Genomic DNA, 22,920 nt, shown 5'->3' on the forward strand with positions numbered 1-22,920 from the left:
CTAGATTCGGATCCCACATGCACACCTCGAGACCGAGCGCCACGACCCCGATTGCGTGAAAATGTCGGGACCCCCGCCGCCACTGAGCCGCGCAGATTCGTCCAAAGATCACCGCCCTCTCCAACCAAGCACGCTTCGACAGAGCCATACACCGCCGAGCCGCCCAGGCAGCGAGGACAGCAATCACAGCGACGTCTATCCATCTTCCACAGCAGTCGGCGATCAGTTCATGAGTGAATCAACGCCGCTGATACTGGGCTCCGAATCGCGGGGCCGCAGCCATGGCACCTTTAGCCCGCGAGCTTCCTCGCCCAATGGCCTCTTCAGCGGGAGCACCGACGACGGAAGCGAGTCGCTGAGGTCTGCGGGAAACGCTGGCATATTTGGGTATCTTTTGGGTGGCGACGACTGGAAGAGGTGGCTCGCGAGGAGGATGCGGACCACTAAGATGGGCCACAGCAGTGAGCTTGCCGAGCAGGCAGGATTCCGAGACACGCCCTTCATGTGAGCTTCTGCCAAGATGTTGTGCCATTCTTTTGGGCATCTGTGGCAGTCAAACTGACCCCGTGTGGATAGGTACCTGGCATACTATATCCCGTGCTTGAATTGGATCCAGCAGTACAAGCTATCGTACCTCCAGGGCGACTTTATCGCTGCTGTCACGATGGCTTCGTTTTACCTCCCGATGGCGCTCTCGCTTGCGTCCAACCTGGCACACGTGCCACCGATTTTCGGTCTCTATGGTTTCATTTTCAACCCTTTCATCTATGCAATGCTCGGATCCTCTCCGCAAATGGTTATCGGCCCCGAGGCAGCTGGATCTCTTCTCGTCGGCACTGTGGTGAAAGCCAGCGTGGACTCTGGAGGTGAAGGCTCAGAAGATAATGATATCCTGCAGGCTCAAATCTGCGGCGTGGTAGGCGGTATGGCTGGTGCCATTGTTCTCGTTGCAGGTCTGGCTAGACTGGGTTTCTTGGATAGCGTCTTGAGCAGGCCGTTTTTGAGAGGCTTCATCTCTGCCATTGGTTTTGTCATTGCTGTGGACCAGCTGATTCCCGAGCTTGGCCTTGCAACCCTTGCAGAGGAACTCGGTGTAAACCATGGGAGCAGCGTCGACAAAATTGGATTCATCGTCAAAAATGCCGGCAAGGCCCATAAACTGACCTTTGCTGTAGCGGGAGTGAGCTTCGTCATCATTATGATATTTCGGTAAGTTGGGAGGGAGAAGTTTATATAGTATCTTGAGTGGCGATGGCTAACATTATTGATCCTTGTAGCGAGCTCAAGCGCCGTTTGGAAAAGAGATTTCCTGGAGTTGCATATTTTCCCGACCGATTCCTCGTCGTTGTCATCTCTGCTATTTTGTGCTGGCATCTCGATTGGGAAGATCAGGGACTTGAGGTTTTGGGATCTGTAAAAGCCGCTTCTGGAGGCATCTTTGAATTCCGATGGCCTTTTCAACTTGCCCACATGAAGCACATTCGCTCGGCCTTGTCGACATCTTTCCTCATTGCTCTTCTCGGCTTTTTCGAGTCATCTGTTGCCGCCAAGAGCTTGGGTGGGAGCTCCATCCCTGGTATCGAACTGAGTGCCAACCGAGAGATGATTGCTCTTGGAACGGCAAACCTTGTTGGCTCCATGTTTATGGCTCTACCAGCCTTTGGTGGCTATGGACGAAGCAAAGTGAACAAGACGACTGGTGCAAAGACCCCAATGAGCTCTGTATTCCTCAGTCTTCTCTCATTATTATCCGTTCTGTTCCTGTTGCCATACTTTTACTTTTTACCGGTAAGGAAGCACTCTCTTCGCCAATATGGTCTTCCCATAAGCTAATCAAGTGTATGCAACAGAAACCCGTTCTGTCAGCAATGATTTCAGTCGTGGCATGGTCGCTGATAGAAGAGGCGCCCCACGATATTTCATTCTTTCTCCGTATTCGAGGCTGGACCGAGCTGGGCCTCATGGCAGCTATATTTTTCTCCACCATCTTCTATTCCCTTACCTTGGGTATGGCTCTTGGAGTAGGAATCTCTCTGCTTCTCGTCATTAAGCACAGCACTCGTCCTCGCATCCAGATCCTCGGCCGTGTTCCCGGCACTAACCGCTTTGAGAATCCTGAATCCCTAGATTCCCGAATCGAGTTCATTGAGGGATGCCTCATTGTCAAGATACCAGAGCCATTGACGTTTGCCAACACTGGTGAGCTAAAGGCACGACTTCGACGACTGGAGTTCTATGGCACAGCGCTAGCGCATCCCGCCCTACCGCGCATCCGAAGCCATGATTCCAACCGTAACGTCATATTTGATATCCATGGTGTGACATCCATGGATGGTTCCGGCACGCAAGTGCTCGAAGAGATTGTCCGAGACTATCGGGAGAGGGGCGTGCGAGTCTTCTTCTCGCGCGCACCACATCACCGAGATCACCCCGTGTGGAAGCTCATGGAGAAGAGCGGAATCGTCGACTTGTGCGGCGAGAGGCATTTTGTTAACGACGTCGAAGCGGCGCTGCGTTTAACTGAGTATGAAGATAGCGTCATGACACAATGAGAGGGACGTACGCCACCGTGAAGGTAAGTTGAATGAAATTTTGGATGGAGGTTATGATTGAGGCTATTTGTAATAGCGCACGACTCTGTTTATTCCCTCGTGCTCCTCCTTTTTCCTTTCTTTTCTCTCGTTTTCTTATTGCTTTCACATAGCGGTCGTGCATAAAGGGGCGAGCATGTATAAACCTAAACCTACAGTGTGAAGGAACGTGACCAAGATGTATTTGATACGATAGCGGTTATGCAGATTTACCATAGATATCCAGGTGTTTGATTATTACGCTTATGAAATTTATATACCTGCTGTGACGCGCTCGATCTATTCACGATGAAGCCACAATCTCATCCAACCGTGCTACAGCCTGTCTCACGACGTCCATTCCCGGAGCGTCGTCCTCGATGAATTTTTCCAGCTCATATAAATGAGGCTGCCCGTCGGCAATGATAAGCGTGACTTTGTCCTCGCCCAAGCAATCGCGCATATCTTCGCTCACGTTGAGTTCCACATCGGGATCGTTGTTGCCATGAAATATGACCGTCTTGGGCCACTGCGCGACCCGATCTTTGGCATCAGGAAGTTTCGCCCACTGGTATCCAGGGTCTACAGATCCAACAATATCGACAAAGGAGTTGTTGAACGTGTAATAGTCATAGAGCATGCCGCGATAAACCCCGGGATCAGCTGACTCAGTTTTGGGAGGGCTATAGTTGAGATTCTTTGCGCCGTCGGGTGTCAGTTTGTCAAGGACGAAAGCGGATTCGTCCTGACGCATGTCGTCGCCGCTTTTCATTGGGCCCGTGATGAATTTCTCCATTTTGGAAGGGGGTATATCTTCTAAGCGGGACGAGTTGAAGAAGCGATGGTGGAATGTGTTGATGCCTTGGATGGATAAGAGGGCGAGAGGCTTGGGCTCGCATTGATGGGCGATGATGGCGGCCATGAAGAAGCCTTTTAAGAACACCAGTGTTAATCTTTTTGAGAATGACTGTGTGTTGTGGTGGATAAGTCAGATAACTCACCACCGCTGGCACCTCCAACAATGACCCGTCTTTGGGACCCTGGCAGAGTATTCCAGTTTCGTGCGAATTCGTAGGCTGCTGAGGCATCTTGAAGGAGACCATCTCCGCCTGCTTGTGGGAGAAGACGGTAAGTCGGACTGATTAGAGTCCATTTGCGCTGGATGCACGACTATAACATTTTCATTTGTTTTTATTAGGATCACTGATTCTATTTGGTCTTGAAAGTGTTTTCCTCATGTTTGTTGGATATTTTCACGTTTCAACTCACCTGAACCAACCACGGCGCAATGAGATCACGGTTCCCGTCAACCAGCCCTCCGGGATGAAAGTACAGAAAGACTGGAGCGTCTTTTGAATAGTTGTCGTCAGTGTAGATGTCGCATTTCAGCGGCATGCCGTGATTGGCATATTCTTCTGTAATCTTTTGTACCATTTGTGAAGATATTTACAAACAATTCAATAAGAGGATGTTGGAAAAGAGAGAGTGAGAGATAACAAGAGTTGCTGAAGTGAGAACAACCGTGAATTTACACTACTGCTATTAACATGGCTTGGGCTAAGCTCCGCGCGGGGTTTAGCGATTTTATGATTACTTGTCTGTACCAAAGAGTTCAAAGCTCCTTGTTAATACCACCTAGAGAACAGTAACACCTTATTAACGCCCTTTCGGAGACACTGGAACGCGCGTCAAGCAACATGTTTGATCTCTTGAGAGGTCTGTCTGCTCCTACACGTCATCACGTGGGTGTAAGCATCCGGTGAGAGTCATTCCGTCGCCGAATGCTCTTTTGCTTTTGGGACACACTATTAATTTGCAGGCTAAAGCTAGGCGAGTTTGGCGCTTGAAGCGCTGCTTCAGCTATTTGCTAGTGTCCAGTAGTTTGTCTAAGCAAGCGTTCGCTCGTGGTATAGTCTGGGGTAGTCTTGTTTTGGCCAACTAAAGACCGGCTTAAATGTGTGAGATTCCTAATTGTAATTTTGTTCAAACTACAATAGAGTATTCGTCCATGTATCGTCAAAGACAGGTGACTGGGAATAAGATCACATGTCTATCAGAAATGAGGCTGCACTGGCTCCCGTGCAGCTGATCCGTAACCATGGGTATTACATGCCTAAGCTGAAACAAAGCAAAAAGCAACCACTCTACGCCTCCCTGCTCATCTTGAAGCGACGGAACGTGATGTTTGCTTTTCGCTTAGCAACGTCATAAAAAAATCACTAGTGCTATTTATTTATTTATTTCTTTTTCTTACACTAATTTAGTGAGATTATTTCGAGATGCGAAATAAATCTGATCGAGATATTACTTGGATCTCTTTCCCCTGGTCAAAGTTATGCATACTTGTAAGCGGGAATGAGAAATGACCGCTCATTGCCACACAAATACTGGCATTATATCTTGATTTATCGGATAGAAGAAGATCCACTTCTGTTCCGCATAGATGCACCGATAGTAGTGAGAAAGTGAGGACAGTCAGTCCTACGTAATGAGGTAGCAGTATAAGTAGGACTAGACCAGCGGAAGCCTAGCTTTACGTCCTGCGGTAAATACTACCATTATTTGACAAGGATAGATAGAGTTACAATAGCTACGGCGATTCCCTACAACTACCTGTAGTATAAATATTCCTAAACTACCCGAGGTGGCTAGCCAATAAACGGCTGGTTGCATCGCGATTTCGGTGAGGCATTCCCTGCATATCGGCCTCCAAATAGCTTGATTGGATCTAATTTCTTCCGTAGTACGATAACTGTGAGCGTCTTGCATTAATGTGGCCTTCCTAGCCTTTAAAAGAGGCTATGGCAGGAATCACATGGGGGCCAATCCCAACAAAATGGAGTTATTGAGAGGATGCAAAGTCTAGGTAGCAAAGGATCGCATCTGGATAAGAGTTCTTTGTTCTCGGCTTATGGGCTTGTTACCCATTGTGTATCAATATGAAGAGAATCTTGAATACTTTATAACAGTAAATTCGCTCAAACTGAAAGCAATAGACTGTGGATTACTACTCAGATTAGGCACTACCAAAGCCGCGGAGGAGAATCATAGAACATAGAGCAGATTTGGTAAAAGCAGGCATATAGCAATAATTTCATTACCAGAAGGAAACCTTAGATAGCAGAACAAACAAGCAACCGAGTGTGCCAAAGCCATCGAAACTAACCATGACAATGTGCAGTTTCTTATGCATACCAATCATCGGCCAACAGGCATATTCTATGTTCTAAGAGGTTCTAGATTCTGCCAGGCAGACACGAATAAGTAGCAACAGTTCGTACTTCATGTCCAACAGATAGTTTCATCGATGCCACAACATGAAAAAAGTTTTAGGTTATTCCTATAGGCTCTTACACGGGCTGGTTGCCTGCGCCTTCGGTAGGACTACAAGCCAATTCTCATCAGTAGTCTGGATCCCCACTCATGCTAGGTCCGATGATAGGCTGCATGCATACAGCAATGTCACTAATGGTGTGATAAATGGCTTGAGGGGTGCGGCGCTTCCTTGGTTTCGTCCACTCTGGTCGATCTGAGGGGGAAAAAACGTCGTCAGCACCAAGGTTGAAGCTCTGAGGCGCTAATTAGGCCATCTAACAGCGGGCCGCGTGCGCCTTAGCCTTGCTCATGTACCGTCGCATTGTCGTTGTTCGTTGTATCTAGGTGTAGCGGCAATGCTTGCTTATACCGTGAGTCGAGGTATAGAATTCTATATTTCAACTCTCGAAATGCTATACACTTGAGTTCAATTAGTATTGTGTTCCATCTCACCTTGATAACCTGGTGGGTATACTGGTCTCTCTCGCGATAGCTACTGAGTTTCCGGCACCCGGTCTTGTTACAATCAATGGCAGCCTTGCTACATGGGGTATCCCCGTGACGTGGCAGTTATGCACCTCACGCTATTCGGAAAACGTATATACCGAAGGTGTATACCTGTAGCAAAGTACAAATAAAGTGCTCATACCTAACATTAACGGCATGAGCACCCAGAAATTGACAGATAATGAAGACGGTCAAATGCTGTTACGATGCCTGCAAAGCACTGATATGAGGCTTTAAGACGGCCACAGCTTGGTTTAATAATTCTTGATGGTTTGCCTGGGAAGAGTACTCTGGAATGAAGCTCAAGAAGAGCTCTAGAGCCTAATTTGCTGCTGCCGCCACCACCACCTTCCTGTTGGAGTTTGCTCAAGCAAGACAGAATACGTGCGCCTTGGCTCATTTATACACAGCTTTCTTGAACCTACATACTTATTCTAATGTTCTGGGCGTCTTTTATTCTTATTTGTTCTATTTGCCATGGTTGAGATCATCTTTCAGTCACTTTATATCTTTATTAGAGGACATATCTCTAAATATTAGCTCAGTTCGATTTTGGGGTAACGCGAGAACCACTGGGAAAAGAATCTCTTCATATACGATAACGTACACTGCTCTGCCTTTCCTCTATTACTGAATATACATATACTACTGTATCTATACGTATACCTCTGTATATATACCAATTATTCTTGTCCACAAAATTTTTTTCTGTTTCTCCTTGTGTATCTCGCCTACCATCTGACCGGATCGGATAAGGCCCTCAAAACATACTCGAACGTTACTTGTACCAATCAACCTTCTCCCGACCAGCCTGGCTTTCGCTCCTGCACTGGCGGCGGCAGCGAGACGGGTGGCTTGAGACGATCTTCGGGATTATGAGGATAGTTCACGGCCCGAAGCCAATTTTCCCTCACCAGCACAGCCTGAAGCTTTAAAGTGAAGGGCCCGCTATTCGTCTCAGGATTTCAGCCCAACCGGTTGGCCGCCGATAGGACGACGTGCATATTTTTTTCCTCCCCCCTGTCAGTCAACTGCATGCTAACACTAGCCTAGTAGCACGGCATGCGGTTACTCGAAACGCCGACATAGGTCGCAGCGGTAGACAATATTCACCACTGCGGGCTGTTTGCTTCATCGCGCTACTAAACACGAAAATATTGCTAGCTACTTTTTATACTTCTACTTGGCTTTCTACTCTTTTACCAATATCATGGTTGAACCATGAATAGCTGAGCAAGCCGGGTTTTCCGCTCTCATAGTTACGAGCTTGAAAAGGTGGGCAAAACAATAGTAGCACTTACATGCACATACAAGCGGCCTGCAGATGGAATCACCGGTGAAATAAAGAGGGGCCGGGTTCGGCCTGCGCCTGTCACACAGATTGGCTGGCATTCCGCAGCCGCCGCATCCTGAGCCAAGCAACAGTACGCATCAGAAACATGCAAGGCTAAGGGGCCCTGCGAAGTGCCCTTTTTTATGCGGATGCTGATGGCGGGTCGGATCTAGGTCCATGTGCTGGGCCTCACCCATCAACGACGTCCCGATTGCCTAACGGTCGTATATACCGTTACCCTTGACTCCTTGACACTATATAGAGTAGATGTCCCAATATTACCCATATGGCTTCATCACTCTTCTTTTGATGAGATCATCTTAAGAAAGAGTAATATTGTGAAATATTGTCGTCTTGGAATTTGGTAAGTCTACTTACCTGCCTTGCTCTGTCCCAAACCACGGACCTCCCTGCATAATCATCTGGCATCCCGGTAACAATTGTTTGCTTCTTTTGCGCTCTAAGCCGCAGAAACCACACTAAGATTTCAGCTGCCTCCTTTTCTGCGTGAGATTCAACTATAGTACTTACACGAGACTAGCCCTTGCATATACTTTCTTTTTCGAAGCCTCATTTTCGCCTCTGGACACGCCGTCGTTGCTCCGGTGTGTGGGTTACTGGTCTTTTGACTGTTCGTTTACATTGCCTCATCAGGCAAACACGATTCGATCCAGCCAATAACAACCGCAGCCGAGGCTCAATCAGGGTGCGGCTGAGCTACGGCTGACAGGTATCTTTGATCCTTGTATAAAAAAACAAGGCCAATTAATACGCCCTAGAGCTTTAGTCGATAAAAAGCCAGATCTATTTATTAGAGAGCAAGTCCCGTGGCACCTACACACTCGTTGACCCCAGAACACTTTTCACACTCACTTCTTGTAAAATACGAGACAGGAAAGGCCTACAAAGCAAATATGGGCAGCGACGACGCATATCTCCTCACGGCTACCCAAGCCCTCGCCAAGATTCGCGCCGGCGGAATCACCATTGAGGGCTATGTACGCTCACTGCTACGTCGTATAGATGTGCGTGACATCGACGTCGGGGCATGGGCCTACATAGAAAAGGATTATATCCTCCAGCAGGCGAGAGCCCTGGATAAAGTGCCAATGAATAAGAGAGGTCCGCTGCATGGAATGCCCATTGCCATCAAGGATGTTATCTACACCAAAGGTAAGTCAAACCTTGTTACTACAGAGGAGATGGACATAGAAGAGACAAAGAGGTGCGAGCAAGAGAAGCAGAGAGAGTGTCATGTGGCCATAACACTGTCAAATGATAGAACAGCACATAATATGTGTAACAATGCTTGCATGCTGTGCTTTTCGAGATGAGGGGCTTTGTGTGGAGTGGAGACAGGACAGCGGCCAAGATAGCACATGTACTCTGCTCTGTGTACTTCGCTCGTCGCCTTTTCTTTCTACAGATTGGCTTCCGCTGTCGGAAACATGTTTTCTAGGACTAATACTGATGTGTCATACGTCTAGATATGCCAACGGCGCATAATTCGCCAATCTACAAAGGCGACTTTCCGAAGCTCGACGCAGCCTCCGTCATGCTCCTTCGCCATGCAGGTGCACTCTTCCTCGGTGAGTTTATTCCCATAGCTATCCATGAGTCTTTTAATTAATATCATTGGCTTACACGGAAATCTCATTCATTTCATTCCAGGCAAAACAACAACGGCCGAGCTCGCCGCCTCCTACACCGGCCCAGCCTCCACACGCAACCCGCACAATCCGGCCCGCACTCCCGGAGGCTCGTCGTCCGGCTCGGGCGCCGCCGTCGGCGATTTCCAGGCGCCGGTGGCCCTCGGTACGCAGACCGGCGGCTCCACCATCCGCCCGGGCTCCTTCAACGGCATCTACTCCATCAAGCCGACGTGGAACGCAGTTTCGCGTGAGGGCCTGAAGATTTCGTCGTTGATGCTGGACACGATTGGAATTTTCGCCCGCGGTGTTGATGACCTCGATCTCGTGGCTGACGCATTCGGGCTGCAAGATGATGAGGCAAGTAGCTTCAAAGGCATCAAGGGCGCGCGCTTTGCCCTCTGCAAGACCGTCGTCTGGCCAATGGCAGGGGACGGCACTCGCCACGCCATTGCCCGCGCCGTCGACATCCTACGTGCTCACGGGGCAGAGGTGGAAGAAGTCGACCTGCCGAGCGAGTTCGACGACCTTCCCCTCTGGCACAACATTGTCCTACAGACCGAAGGCGAGACCTTCTTCCTCCCTGAGCACCGCATCGCCAAGGAGAAACTCTCACCGCAGCTGGCTGGCTATGTCGACCGAAAGGCCGGCTACGACCGTCGCGCACAACTCAAAGCCCTTGATAGCATTTCAGCCCTGCGACCCAAGATTGATGAGATTGCGGGCCGATACACAGCCATTTTGACGCCCAGCGTTATTGACGAGGCGCCAGAGGGGATTGAGTTCACTGGCGATTCGGCGTTTTGTGTGAGCTGGTCGGCGCTGCATACGCCGGTGATAAACATCCCGGGCTTTCAGGGGCATACTGGCATGCCGATTGGCGTATCGTTGGTGGCTCCGAGATATCGGGATAGACACCTTCTGAAGGTGGCTAAGGAAGTTGGCAAGCTTTTCGAAGCAGAGGGCGGATGGGTGCGAAATGTATAAGAGGGTACACCATCCTATGATGTGATACCGAAAGATAAAGATATTCACCTTTAGAAATTAAGTAGCTTATGCCCCTTTCCGAAAAAAAAAAGAGATTAGACTAGAGAGAATCATTTTTTGAACATTGAGAGTATTAAAGTGTGTATGTAGTGTGATAGAGGTGAATGATATTCGTAAACTCTAGACAGTTATAAGAATGGCCTATCCGACAAGACCTTTCTTTACCCGCTTCCAGTTTTTCTTCCCACATTATATATGTTCTGCAATAGATGGCTCAGTACCTACAGTGATCAAATACATATGAATAAGAAGACATTAAAAAAGAAAAGAAAAAAAAGAAAAAAAGATCTTTTACGTCACGATCTCTTACCATGATACAGCACGCCTCTTATCTGCACATATTATTTCTTCCCCCTTTTATTCCAACGCCTGCTACTCTCCTTCTCCTCTCTCCCATCGGCTCGCATAATTTCCCTCTTCGCCTTCCCTATGACGGTCCATAAAGTGAGGAGATGATAGTAGTAGTAATAAAGAGATTTTCCCGGTCATTATGAAAGGTGTAGCTGGAGGAATTTAGATTTACAAGAGAAATGAAAAGCCATTAGGCTCCATCCTCGTACGCATTTTGACGTAAAATCATGAAGATGTGGCTTTCTCGAGGCAAGCTTGCAGCTGTTTATAGAATTTTCAATTAGTTGACATGTTCTGTGGATTTATGAATGGTAAGACGTACCTCTTGGGGCATAAGACCCTGGTTGCTGAGATATCGGCACATGCTCTTGACGAGCTCGACTTGCTCTTCGGGGGCCAAGCTGGTAATGGCCGTCTCTAGGACGCTGCCTAGAGAAACCTTGTGAACCTCAATGAAGGTGTGGAAGTACATGTAAGCAAAAAAGCCCATGATGAACTGGCAATCCATTCGATCCGTCATGCCGCCGTGTCCAGGGATAGAGTCGCCAAAGTCCTTAATCTTGAAAGTACGCTTGAGGCCAGAGGCGAAGAAGCCGCCAAAGGGAGCAATGAGAGATGCAAAGGTGGCAAGGGCCAGGGCATGCAGTTGCATCGGCGCAAACGTCAAGGAAAAGTTGGTGTTTGGAGGAAGGAAGAAGAATTGTGGGAGCTCGAAGGTGTGAGGTATGAAGACAGGGTTGACATCGCATTTGAGTCCGCTGAAGACATTGGCGCCGAGGTCCTGCGGGTTGGATAATGTTTAGTACAGTATCGAAAACGATAAGATATGCATCTGATTGACTCACATTGACGGGGCAAATAAAGTATTTGGAGCGCATCAGAATGTTAACCAGCAAGAAGGAGAACAGGACGGTCATGATCCAAGCACCGACAAATCCTTCAACAGTCTTCTTGGGCGAGAGCTTGATGAGTTGTGTGCGACCAAACATAATACCGCAGATGTAGGCAAAAATGTCGTTGGTAATGACCAGAGCCGCGGGCAGGAAGAACCAAATCATTCCTTCAAAGATGTTGTTCATGACGAAATGGGCCTGTACCACAATAAGGTACAAGGCCATGTGAGTCCAAGCGAAGTTGGTGAATTGGAATTTATAGTTGCCGGCTTGGAGCGAGGCGACGAAGAAGACGAATCCTATCACGAAGCGTATTAGATTAATGTATAGCCTTGCTAGGAAAGGAGCAACGTACCAAAGACATAGAGCACAAAGCTAATAAAGCGATGGTGGGTAGCCAGAGGAAGAAGCACCTTGTCAACAAGGACAATGTGCTTAAAGTAGTAGATGACGCTCTCTCCATAAAGGAAGTACATGGTGGTGGCCAGGAAGTACCAGTTCAAGCTCTTAGTGGAGCGCAGAGATCTAGCTCGGCTGGGAACATTGGCGATGGCAATGACCTCCTTGAAGGATATGATCTGGACTGCAGTGACAATGGCAATCATGTAAATGTGTCCCATGAACAATGCGCCGAAGAAGCCAGATATCATGACCAGCGTCCATAGTGTTCGAGTCCAGAAATTCGCCTTCTTCTTCTCGTACTCGGCCTTTTTCTCTGCGGCTGTCGTGGGTTTCTGGTTCGCCAAGTGTCAGCTCCACACAAAGTTTTCTGGGCGATGCCAGGGGAAAAGCAAAGCAAAAATGGGAATATAGCAATGATAAGAGAAGGATCTTACCTCCTCTACAGACGCCAGCTTGGTCTGGCCCTGTGCCCTGGTTCTTGTTGGGGACCCCTCTTCGCTCTTGTCGCTGAAGCTTGATCGGCGGCCTTCAGAGCCGCTGAACTGGCCGTTGGCGTTCTTCATTGGGGATTTCCCCCCTCTCTTTGATCTGGCCATGGCGTCGTACGGCTCACTGAGATGCGCCTGGGCTGTTCAAGAAGTTGCGATCTGGCGGCGGCAGGATATGCTCAGCGGGTTGCTCGGAGCAAGGCAGTCGATGGAGGAGCTTCTGCGGACTGCGATGCAAAGCTCTAGTTAGTTAACCAGGCAATCGACTGATTCACCGGACCCTTCTTCTCCCTCTCACCTTATGCTCTACCAGACATTCAAGCGACAGCGGTGGTGACGATGCGCTGGGGACTGAAGCTGAAGCGAAACCGGGCGAAATTGAGGGTGATGAGGTAGAGGTCAAAAAGGCATTTCACCAGAAGCTACTAAATCGAAAGCTAACACGCAACGTGGAACTCACCCCATTTAAGGTACCGACGAAAACCTGCTGCGGCCAGCCACTTACGAAGTACTACCAGGCTAAGCTACGTGTGCTAGACTGCGCGCTGTAATGCCCCGGGGTTTAGCGCTGGAAGCGAGCAAGGCTCTAGCTGGGCTTTCGGGGGCCTCGCACGGCGGAATTTTTGTTGAAACTTTCAATTTAATATGGATCGGACTTCTGCAACTCCCCGCAAAATAAAATCCGCATGTGACAGTACTTTAATTTGCTGCGGTGTCTAGGTGTCTGTTCGAGGTAATTTTACATGTAATTTTACATAATCCCCTCAAATCTGACTGGGTGCCCGGACTCGTGCTGAGTGCGAATCAGTATACAGCAGTAGTGTTTTCATTACTTCTTCCAATTTTAATTTAGCGGACAACTATCTGCTGGTAGTAGCTACTGCGAATGTTGCTAAGCCTGTTGCATACCTATGCTGCGATGTACCTGGAAATGTCCGCAAACGATGAGGCGGGTGTGGCTGCGGCCCTCTGGTCTGGCGTCTACGTCATGCGACATGGCCTGCAATACTGAGTGCTGGCATGAATTCAGGGCTGAGCTTGCACCGCCTCTTGCAGCTGGTTTCTGGACTGGGCCAAAGATGCTGTAATTGGCTGCTCTCAGAGGGCTTTCATGACTGTGAATTGATTGGGTTAAGTAATGCTCGTGTATCTGCTAATTGGAGAGCAGAAGTATTCGTACTACTCGAAGTACAGTGAGCAGTTACTATAGTAGTATGAGATTCGCGGATACCGGCCACGTGCTCGCAAATGTCAACTCTTTCTCTCCACAACCATTACTTGGTCATTTTTGTCCGCTTTCGGGCTCTTCAAGTACATGTAGCTACTCCTCCGTAATCTTAATAGACCTAATGGTTATCCAAATGGGTGCCCTCGCATTACTGAGGCGCCTGTTCTGAAGTGCTAAGCCACATCAAATGAATCAGCCACTTGCACTGGCGAAAACGTGACCTCGCGTCGCGTCGATTATCGATATCTTATCGTGGGAATCCCATAGACCGCGGTCTTGTCCCGCCATGACTGCATCGCACAGGCCATTCATGACGCAGTGCTGTGCAAATACGCTGCGCATAGACGCTTTGAGCCATGATGCATCTGAGCTGAAGATCCATGAATGATGGATCTCGACGAGTTTTCCGACGACGGGTTCGACGACCTGACCGATAATGTGCTCCAAGAGCTCGAGAATAACGCCATTCAGTTTACCCAGGCCCAGCATGCCTTCACGCAGCAGTCCGATCAGCTCGACTATGCCTGGGGACAGGAGGACGATGATTTGGACACCACCGAGGTTATTAACGACGCCGGTGTCCCTGTGGGTAGGCCAATTGTCGACAAGACGCTGCGACAGCAAAGAGGGCCACAGCCCACACGGCCTTCCATCCCTCCTGTGCCCAATCCTCGATGGAATCCTGCGATCGATGCTGCGGCTGCCAGGTCTGGAGCTCCTCTGGCGGAGCGGCCTCGAATCACGAGCGTCCGGCCCATGAATCAGCCGTTCATGGGATCCCAGCGGTTCCCTGAGTCTTCACAAAATGCGGCTCGCCCTCAGACTGCACAGCTTGCGGCAATGCCAATGTCATCTCAGGCGCAGTCTGGACCTATGGTGACGGCGTTACAAAAGCGGATTCGTGTTTTGGAAGCAGAGCTCAATGCAGCTCGCGGCGAGACTTCAATACTTCGTTCAAACTCCACAAAGGCGCAACAAAACTACGATGAGCAGATTGCCCGCCTCCGAAAGCTCAATGCTGAGCAACTACAAAAACAAGAAAAGGCAATGGAAGCGGCTATAGCGGCTGAGAAGCACGCCAACACGGAGCTCCAGTTCATGCAGCGCGATATGAAAGAGGTTAATGACCGAGCCCGCAGAAAGGAGCCTGCCGCCATCAACATGACGCCGAAGAAGGCCAGCAAAACATGGGGCTTTGCCGATGGCTTTGATGAGATGGATATTGCTGCAAGTCCAAGCAAAGGCCAAGGGAGAAGCAAGACTGCTGGCTCCGTTGCTACCAACATTGGAGAGAGAACGCCGAGTAAAGGGAAGCGAAAGCGCCCCGTATCAGAGTCCCCCATGAAGCCTCTCGATATACACACCGGCGATGCAGGAATGAGCGAAGACGCGAAGCCAGTGTCTCAACTGGCTTTGCAGCAACCTATCGTGGTGGCAGCTCCCACAGCTCCATTTGATGTAAGTTTGAAAATAAAAAGAGGATATGGAAGGCCCCAACGCCCTATTCTATGCAATCCTGTAGAAATGCTAATTATAATCGACTCTGCCAGTTCTTGCAAATTGTCCTCGATCACGGCTTTGCCCAGGGGCAGCCTCCGACTTTCGACATACTCTCGCGCATCTCCTTCCCTTCTGACCCAAATACATCCTTCTCAACTCTCATATTCGAGAGACTTCCTCTGATGGGAAACCCCTATCAACCAATGCAGCTTCTCGTCGATTTCGCGGAGCAAATCATCATCCTATGGACTAGATGCTTTGAAGAGCAGTTTTGGGAACCTATCAAATACCTTGTCTCGCTCATTGCTTTCACCTTTCAGCTCCACACCTCGTCTGTTGCGCCCCTCATTATCTCCAGACTTGTGCCCGTGGCACAGACAATTATTTTTACCGTTGCAGAAGGGCCGGCGCGCCTTTCCGATGGCACAGTAGCTAACAATGATGACTATGCCGTCTTGGAACAGCAGATAGACACGAGCCAGATTCTGTCATTGCTTTACACTGCATCTTTGGCGTGTGCGACGACCCTCACTGAGACTGAAGAGGGAGTTAAATATACTTCTGCTGCGTTTTGGAAACTCATCTCTCTCGACTTTACCCTTCTCCTCTTGATGCCGAAGCAGAAAACCTCCGATATAATTGGCATGCTTGATCTGCTAGCGACATCCTCGCTTCCCGATTCTATCGGCCCCATATCCGACGAAAAAGATACGCTATCCGTGGCGCGAGCTGTCATCGAGCGAGTATCTGCCAAGTTGATGGAGCATCCACGCGCTACAACTACCCCTGCTCAAAAACGAATTGTGCGACTGGCTGCTCTTCGAACATTAATTACATTTGCAAGATATGAATTTGGTGCCAAACAGTTGGCATCTCACGATAACGCTATCCCACGCTTAGTGGCTTGCTTGAGTACATCGATTGACGAGCTTTATGATCAACCTATCCCTCCCAGCATTCTCCCTCCTCTTCCTGATGCCATGACATCTTCATCGCTGAAATTTTCTGAGTCTACAACTTCCGCTGAGCTATATCGCATCATCTCTCAATGTGTGACGCTTATCCACACTCTGGCTACAGACTCTTGTACGGCCAATTTGGCTGAGATCACTCGAAAATTGTCACTTTCGCACGGAGGCAGCCAACGATACCTCATTGCTCTCGGAAGACTTACCTTTGCTGAGGAAGACCTAGTCATGGAGGCGGGAATTGACGGCGAGGTAGTTGAGGCGGCCCATGAGTTGTTAGAAATGGCCGTGACGCCAGATGAGGGAGAAACAGTGAGCGAGGCTTTCGGAGCATAAATACTGTGATAAAGATGTTTTTCTCTTCCTCTGATGAGAGACAGCTTAGTTGGTTCGTTGACTTATGGCTGTTAGATCACATTGTATGAGATGACTTGTTCTACAGGGGACGTGTATTTGGTCAACTGGTAAGAGCCAGCAAATAGAGGCCTAGATAATGGTGACTGGTCGAGTTGGACATGTATTTCTGAAAGAGAAGTATACTTGGAGTTGCAACGGTCAAGAGGCACCTTCGCGTGCCCGGTGTTTAGGATAAGGAGTTGGATATACCATGTGTTGTGAATTTATAGTTTTATACGCTCTTGAATAATATCCAAGTTGAGACAACGAATTATCTTTACTGATAGATGTTGTTAATTACGTGCTTTGCGTCACACCTTGTTCTACATCACAAATTACACAAGCCGTTACGGGAACCAAGAATTTTTAATAGTTAGATCAATTGACAAAATCTATCTAAATATCTGTACTTTCGCAAAAACTAAAATAAGATGACAAGAGAAAAAAGAAAGAAAAAACATAATCATCGTAAAATAAGGAAAAGAAAAAACCAGTTCCCTTTCCTCGCCATCTTTAGATGGCTCTCCCCTTTCATAAATCATTTATCCAATCCAATCATTTTTTCCGTTATCCTTTCCCATTTGTTCCGTTATCCTTTCCCATTTTTTTTTATATCCAAGCTCAATATACTCAATGTGTCCGTAGTAGGAGCGCCTTCAGCAAGACGAACTTTCCTAGGAGCCCGCCTAAGAGACCACCGCCCAAAAGACCGGTCGACGTTGTTCCGGCTGGATTGGTGGTGTTTGTAGTAGTACCGGTGGTGTTTGTTAGGATACCGGTAGTGTTTGTGAGGGTACCAGTAGTACCGGTCGTGTTGGTCGCAGCAGTTGTTCCTGTGCCGAGGACAGTTCCGGTAGTATTGGTGGCGTTGCCCAGACCTAAGGATCCAGTGAGTGAAATTCCGAGACCAGGCGCAGTTGTGTTGGTTGTGTTGGTCGTTCCGGTAGTAGTGTTACCTAGAAGACCGCCGAGAAGGCCAGTGCCGGTGGTACCAGTTGTGCCAGTAGAGTTAGTTGTACCGGTTGTTGTAGTCGTGTTGGTACCAGTAGTGTTGGTTGTTCCTGTAGTGGTATTGCCTAGGAGACCGCCAAGAAGACCGGTGCCGGTAGTGTTAGTCGTTCCCGTGGTGGTATTACCAAGAAGACCACCTAGGAGACCAGTACCAGTCGTGCCGGTAGTGTTGGTTGCGTCAGTTGTGGTATTGGTTACTGCGCCGGTGGTGTTGGTTACTCCTGTAGTGGTATTACCTAGAAGACCGCCGAGAAGACCGGTGCCAGTGGTACCAGTAGTGTTGGTTGCTCCTGTAGTAGTATTACCTAGAAGACCACCTAGGAGACCAGTACCGGTGGTACCAGTAGTGTCGGTTGCTCCAGTTGTGGTATTAGTTGCGCCAGTTGTAGTATTGCCTAAAAGACCTCCGAGAAGACCAGTGCCAGTGGTGCTAGTGGTACCAGTAGTGTTGGTTGCGCCAGTTGTGCCGGTTGTATTTGTTACTCCAGTAGAGCCAGTACCCGTAGTACCAGTGCCTGTTCCTAGGAGACCGCCAAGAAGGCCACCGCCAATGGTGTCGGTTGAGTTGGTAGTTGTACCGGTTGTATTGGTCGTGCCTGATGAGCCAGTTCCTGTTCCTAGAAGGCCACCAAGAAGACCAGTAGAGTTGGTTCCGGTCGTGTTTGTTGCGCCTGTTGAACCAGTCCCTCCACCTAAGAGACCTCCAAGGAAGCCAGTAGAGTTATCAGTTGTGGCAGTGCCGTTACCTAAAAGGCCACCGAGAAGACCGGTAGAATTAGTTCCGGTTGTATTTGTTGCTCCCGTAGTACCGGTGCCTGTTCCTAGGAGACCTCCGAGAAGACCTCCAGTGCTTCCAGTGGAACCAGTGGAATTAGTCCCGGTCGTGTTTGTTGCTCCAGTAGAACCGGTTCCTGTTCCTAAAAGACCCCCAAGTAGATCGCCGCCTGTAGTGCCCGTAGTGCTGCCAGTTGACCCAGTTGACCCAGTTGACCCAGTTGACCCAGTCGTTGTAGAGCCACCTCCGCCGAGAAGGCCGCCGAGGAGGCCACTGCCGCTTGTAGTGCCGCCAGTTGTGTTAGTAACTCCTGTTGTTCCAAGGCCGCCAGTTGAGCCAGTATTCCCAGCGGAGCTATTGGTTCCTCCGAGAAGGCCTCCGAGAAGTCCGCCAGTAGAGTTGCTAACAGTACCATTTCCTAGAAGACCACCTATGAGACCAGTCAAGTTACTACCAGTTATGCCTCCTGTAGTATTTGTAGTGTTTGTGCCGGTTGTATTGTTTCCTCCGAGAAGGCCGCCAAGGAGACCACCGGTAGTATTGGTGGTAGAGCCGGTGCCTGTTGAGCCTAAACCAGTTCCGCCGAGGAGACCACCCAGGAGATCAGTAGAATTGTCAGTACCAGTTGTGCCGGTTCCAGTTGTGCCACTTCCTAGAAGACCTCCAAGAAGACCGGTAGAGTTATCAGTTGTTCCGCCAGTGCTTCCTGTGCCTGTCGATCCCGTAGAGCCTCCTCCCAGAAGTCCTCCAAGGAGACCAGTAGTGTTGCTAATATTTGTCCCGTTTATAACAGATCCAATCGTGCCTGTTAGATTCAAGCTTCCTGTACTGTTTCCGCCGAGGAGATCACCCAGGAGATCAGTAGAATTGTCAGTACCAGTTGTGTCGGCACCAGTGGTGCCGTTTCCTAGGAGGCCTCCAAGACCTCCAAGTAAGCCGCCAGTAGAGTTGCTGGCTGTTCCAGTACCGTTTCCTAGGAGACCTCCAAGCAAGCCGCCAGTAGAGTTACCAGTTGTTGCTGTGCCGTTTCCTAATAAACCACCAAGACCATCTAGAAGACCAGTAGAGTTATCAGTGGCAGTTGTGCCAGTTGTGCCAGTTCCAGTTGTGCCATTTCCTGGTAGGCCACCTAGGAGACCAGTAGAGTTATCAGCTGTTCCAGTGCCGTTTCCTATGAGACCTCCAAGGAGACCACCAGTGGAGTTTCCAGTGCTAGCAGTGCCATTTCCTAGTAGACCGCCAAGACCACCCAGGAGACCGGTAGAGTTATCAGCACCAGTTGTGCCAGTTCCGTTTCCTAGGAGACCACCAAGCAAGCCACCAGTAGAATTGCTGGTTGTTCCAGTACCGTTTCCTAGTAGATCACCAAGACCACCCAGGAGACCAGTAGAGTTGTCAGTGCCCGTTGTGCCGTTTCCTAATAAACCACCCAGAAGGCCACTAGTAGATCCGGTTCCAGTTGTGCCATTTCCTAAAAGCCCATCTAGGAGATCAGTAGAGTTATCAACTGTTCCAGTGCCATTTCCTAGCAGTCCTCCAAGGAGGCCACCAATAGAGTTTCCAGTGCCAGTTGTGCTATTTCCTAGGAGACCGCCGATCAAACCTGGGTCAATACCAGTTCCAGTTGTACCATTTCCTAGAAGCCCACCTAGAAGACCACCAGTGGAATTGCCGGGTGCAGTGTCATTCAGGAGGCCGCCTAGAAGACCAGTAGAGTTGTCAGTACCTGTTGTGTCATTTCCGAGAAGACCGCCTAAAAGACCGCCTGTAGAATTGCCGACTCCAGTGCTGTTTCCTCCACCAAGGAGGCCGCCAAGCAAACCAGGATCAATGCCCGTGCCTGTTGTGCCATTTCCCAGGAGACCTGGCAGCGTGCTATTAAGGAGAGTACCAGTACCGTTGAGGAGACCTGGCAGTGTGCCGTCAAGGAGATCCCCTGTACCGTTTAAGAGACCAGGTAGTGTGCTATTAAGGAGAGTACCAGTGCCATTTAGAAGACCAGGAAGCGTGCCATTAAGGAGATCTCCTGTACCATTGAGGAGACCTGGAAGAGTGCTATTAAGAAGAGTGCCAGTACCGTTTAGAAGACCAGGCAGAGTTCCGTTAAGGAGATCTCCTGTACCATTAAGGAGGCCTGGAAGAGTGCTATTAAGGAGAGTACCAGTGCTGTTAAGGAGACCCGGAAGGGTTCCGTTAGGGATGCCAGGTAAGGTGCTGTTGAGGAGGTCGCCAGTGCCGTTGAGGAGACCAGGAACAGTACCATTGAGTAAGCCGGGCAGAGTGCTATTAAGGAGGTCGCCAGTGCCATTAAGGAGACCTGGCAGAGTGCTGTTCAAAAGACCGGGTAAAGTTCCATTAAGCAAATCACCAGTGCCATTTAGGAGGCCAGGTAAAGTACTATTGAGGAGACCTGGTAGAGTTCCGTTTATGAGGCCTGGAAGAGTGCCGTTAAGAAGACCGTGCAAAGTTCCATTAAGCAGATCGCCCAGTAAAGTGCTGTTTAAAAGACCAGGTAAAGTTCCGTTTAAGAGACCAGGTAGAGTGCTATTAAGGAGGCCTGGTAGAGTTCCGTTTATGAGGCCTGGAAGAGTGCCGTTAAGAAGACCGGGCAAAGTTCCATTAAGCAGATCGCCTAGTAAAGTGCTGTTTAAAAGACCAGGTAAAGTTCCGTTTAAGAGACCAGGTAAAGTGCTATTAAGGAGGCCTGGAAGAGTATTGTTTAAGAGGCCTGGAAGAGTATTGTTTAAGAGGCCTGGAAGAGTGCCGTTAAGACCAGGCAAAGTTCCATTAAGCAGATCGCCTAGTAAAGTGCTGTTTAAAAGACCAGGTAAAGTTCCGTTTAAGAGACCAGGTAGAGTGCTATTAAGGAGGCCTGGAAGAGTATTGTTTAAGAGACCTGGAAGAGTACTGTTAAGGTTACCTGGCAGCGTGCTGTTTAAGAGACCGGGTAAAGTGCCATTAAGGAGGCCTGGAAGAGTATCATTCAAAAGGCCTGGAAGAGTGCCGTTAAGAAGACCAGGTAAAGTTCCATTAAGCAAATTGCCTAGTAAAGTGCTGTTTAAAAGACCAGGTAAAGTTCCGTTTAAGAGACCAGGTAAAGTGCTATTAAGGAGGCCTGGAAGAGTATTATTTAAAAGGCCTGGAAGAGTATTGTTTAAGAGGCCTGGAAGAGTGCTGTTAAGACTAGGCAAAGTTCCATTAAGCAAATCGCCTAGTAAAGTGCTGTTTAAAAGACCAGGTAAACTTCCGTTTAAAAGACCAGGTAAAGTGCTATTAAGGAGGCCTGGAAGAGTATTGTTCAAGAGACCTGGAAGAGTATTGTTCAAGAGACCTGGAAGAGTACTGTTAAGATCACCTGGCAGCGTGCTGTTTAAGAGACCGGGTAAAGTGCCATTGAGGAGGCCTGGAAGAGTATCGTTTAAAAGGCCTGGAAGAGTGCCGTTAAGAAGACCAGGTAAAGTTCCATTAAGCAAATTGCCTAGTAAAGTGCTGTTTAAAAGACCAGGTAAAGTTCCGTTTAAGAGACCAGGTAAAGTGCTATTAAGGAGGCCTGGAAGAGTATTATTCAAGAGGCCTGGAAGAGTATCGTTCAAGAGACCTGGAAGAGTACTGTTAAGATCACCTGGCAGCGTGCTGTTTAAGAGACCCGGTAAAGTGCTATTGAGGAGGCCTGGAAGCGTTCCATTAAGGAGACCGGGCAGAGTGCTGTTAAGTAAACCTCCGGGTAAAGTGCTGTTAAGATCACCAATAGGGAGACCTGACAGAGTGCTGTTTAAAAGACTAGGTAAAGTACTATTCAAAAGGGTGCCAAGCAAGCCTAGATCAATATCAGTACCATTTCCTAGAAGACCTGGCAACGTGCCGTTAAGTAAACCGGGCAAAGTCCCGTTTAAAAGACCAGGCAAAGTGCTGTTAAAATCACCAATAAGGAGACCTGATAAAGTGCTGTTTAAAAGAGCAGGTAAAGTGCTGTTCAAGAGGCTGCCGAGCAAGCCTGGGTCAATACCAGTATCATTTCCTGGCAGAGTGCCATTTAAAAGACCGGTCAAAGTGCCATTTAAGAGACCAGGCAAAGTACTATTAAAATTACCAATAGGGAGACCTGACAGAGTGCTGTTTAAAAGACTAGGTAAAGTACTATTCAAGAGGCTGCCAAGTAAGCCTGGATTAATATCAGTACCATTTCCTGGAAGACCTGGCAGCGTGCCGTTAAGTAAACCAGGCAAAGTCCCGTTTAAAAGACCAGGCAAAGTATTATTTAAAAGGCCACCAATAGGGAGACCTGATAAAGTGCTATTTAAAAGAGCAGGTAAAGTGCTGTTCAAAAGGCTGCCAAGCAAGCCTAGGTCAATACCAGTATCATTTCCTGGCAGTGTGCCGTTAAGCAGGCTACCTGGCAGAGTGCCGTTTAGAAGACCGGTCAAAGTGCCATTTAGGAGACCAGGCAAAGTGCTGTTAAGATCACCAATGGGGAGACCTGACAGAGT

The 22,920-nt window shown here is 48.8% G+C and overlaps 6 protein-coding genes across 6 annotated transcripts in view; 3 read left to right on the forward strand and 3 right to left on the reverse strand.

The window, feature by feature from the left end:
- Positions 1-61: 61 nt before the first annotated feature.
- GGI43DRAFT_380744 (sulfate transporter family-domain-containing protein) lies at positions 62-2,552 on the forward strand (the record flags this gene model as incomplete). The annotated part of the gene is made up of 4 exons (XM_083203023.1): positions 62-504; positions 577-1,209; positions 1,278-1,788; positions 1,851-2,552. The coding sequence occupies 4 exons, from the start codon at positions 62-64 to the stop codon at positions 2,550-2,552; spliced, it is 2,289 nt and encodes a 762-aa protein (XP_083064403.1).
- Positions 2,553-2,713: 161 nt separating this feature from the next.
- Positions 2,714-4,310, reverse strand: GGI43DRAFT_256616 (alpha/beta hydrolase). The gene is made up of 3 exons (XM_083200907.1): positions 3,840-4,310; positions 3,572-3,740; positions 2,714-3,500 (listed from the first exon to the last, which is right to left on the reverse strand). The coding sequence occupies exons 1-3, from the start codon at positions 4,002-4,004 to the stop codon at positions 2,875-2,877; spliced, it is 960 nt and encodes a 319-aa protein (XP_083064404.1). The 5' UTR covers positions 4,005-4,310; the 3' UTR covers positions 2,714-2,874.
- Positions 4,311-8,300: 3,990 nt separating this feature from the next.
- Positions 8,301-10,635, forward strand: GGI43DRAFT_256746 (amidase). Its single transcript, XM_083200908.1, has 3 exons — positions 8,301-8,898; positions 9,213-9,314; positions 9,397-10,635. The coding sequence occupies exons 1-3, from the start codon at positions 8,640-8,642 to the stop codon at positions 10,359-10,361; spliced, it is 1,326 nt and encodes a 441-aa protein (XP_083064405.1). The 5' UTR covers positions 8,301-8,639; the 3' UTR covers positions 10,362-10,635.
- Positions 10,493-13,156, reverse strand: GGI43DRAFT_396955 (phosphatidate cytidylyltransferase). Its single transcript, XM_083205040.1, has 6 exons — positions 12,854-13,156; positions 12,502-12,782; positions 12,021-12,399; positions 11,618-11,964; positions 11,095-11,553; positions 10,493-11,033 (listed from the first exon to the last, which is right to left on the reverse strand). Exons 2-6 carry the CDS (start codon positions 12,661-12,663, stop codon positions 10,998-11,000), a joined length of 1,383 nt encoding a protein of 460 aa, XP_083064406.1. The 5' UTR covers positions 12,664-12,782; positions 12,854-13,156; the 3' UTR covers positions 10,493-10,997.
- Positions 13,157-13,860: 704 nt separating this feature from the next.
- GGI43DRAFT_396959 (uncharacterized protein) lies at positions 13,861-16,993 on the forward strand. Its single transcript, XM_083205041.1, has 2 exons — positions 13,861-15,241; positions 15,334-16,993. The coding sequence occupies exons 1-2, from the start codon at positions 14,168-14,170 to the stop codon at positions 16,585-16,587; spliced, it is 2,328 nt and encodes a 775-aa protein (XP_083064407.1). The 5' UTR covers positions 13,861-14,167; the 3' UTR covers positions 16,588-16,993.
- Positions 16,994-17,001: 8 nt separating this feature from the next.
- Positions 17,002-22,920, reverse strand: part of GGI43DRAFT_256800 (uncharacterized protein) — a gene marked incomplete at its 5' end in the record, with an annotated part of 10,028 nt that continues 4,109 nt past the window's right edge. The window contains one exon of the mRNA XM_083200909.1: positions 17,002-22,910. Within this exon, the coding sequence (XP_083064408.1) occupies positions 17,278-22,910 (5,633 nt within the window). The remainder of the gene's footprint in view (positions 22,911-22,920) is intronic.

This window comes from Trichoderma evansii, assembly GCF_050947405.1.
Source record: "Trichoderma evansii strain SZMC 28006 chromosome Unknown GGI43scaffold_3, whole genome shotgun sequence".
Taxonomy (NCBI): domain Eukaryota; kingdom Fungi; phylum Ascomycota; class Sordariomycetes; order Hypocreales; family Hypocreaceae; genus Trichoderma; species Trichoderma evansii.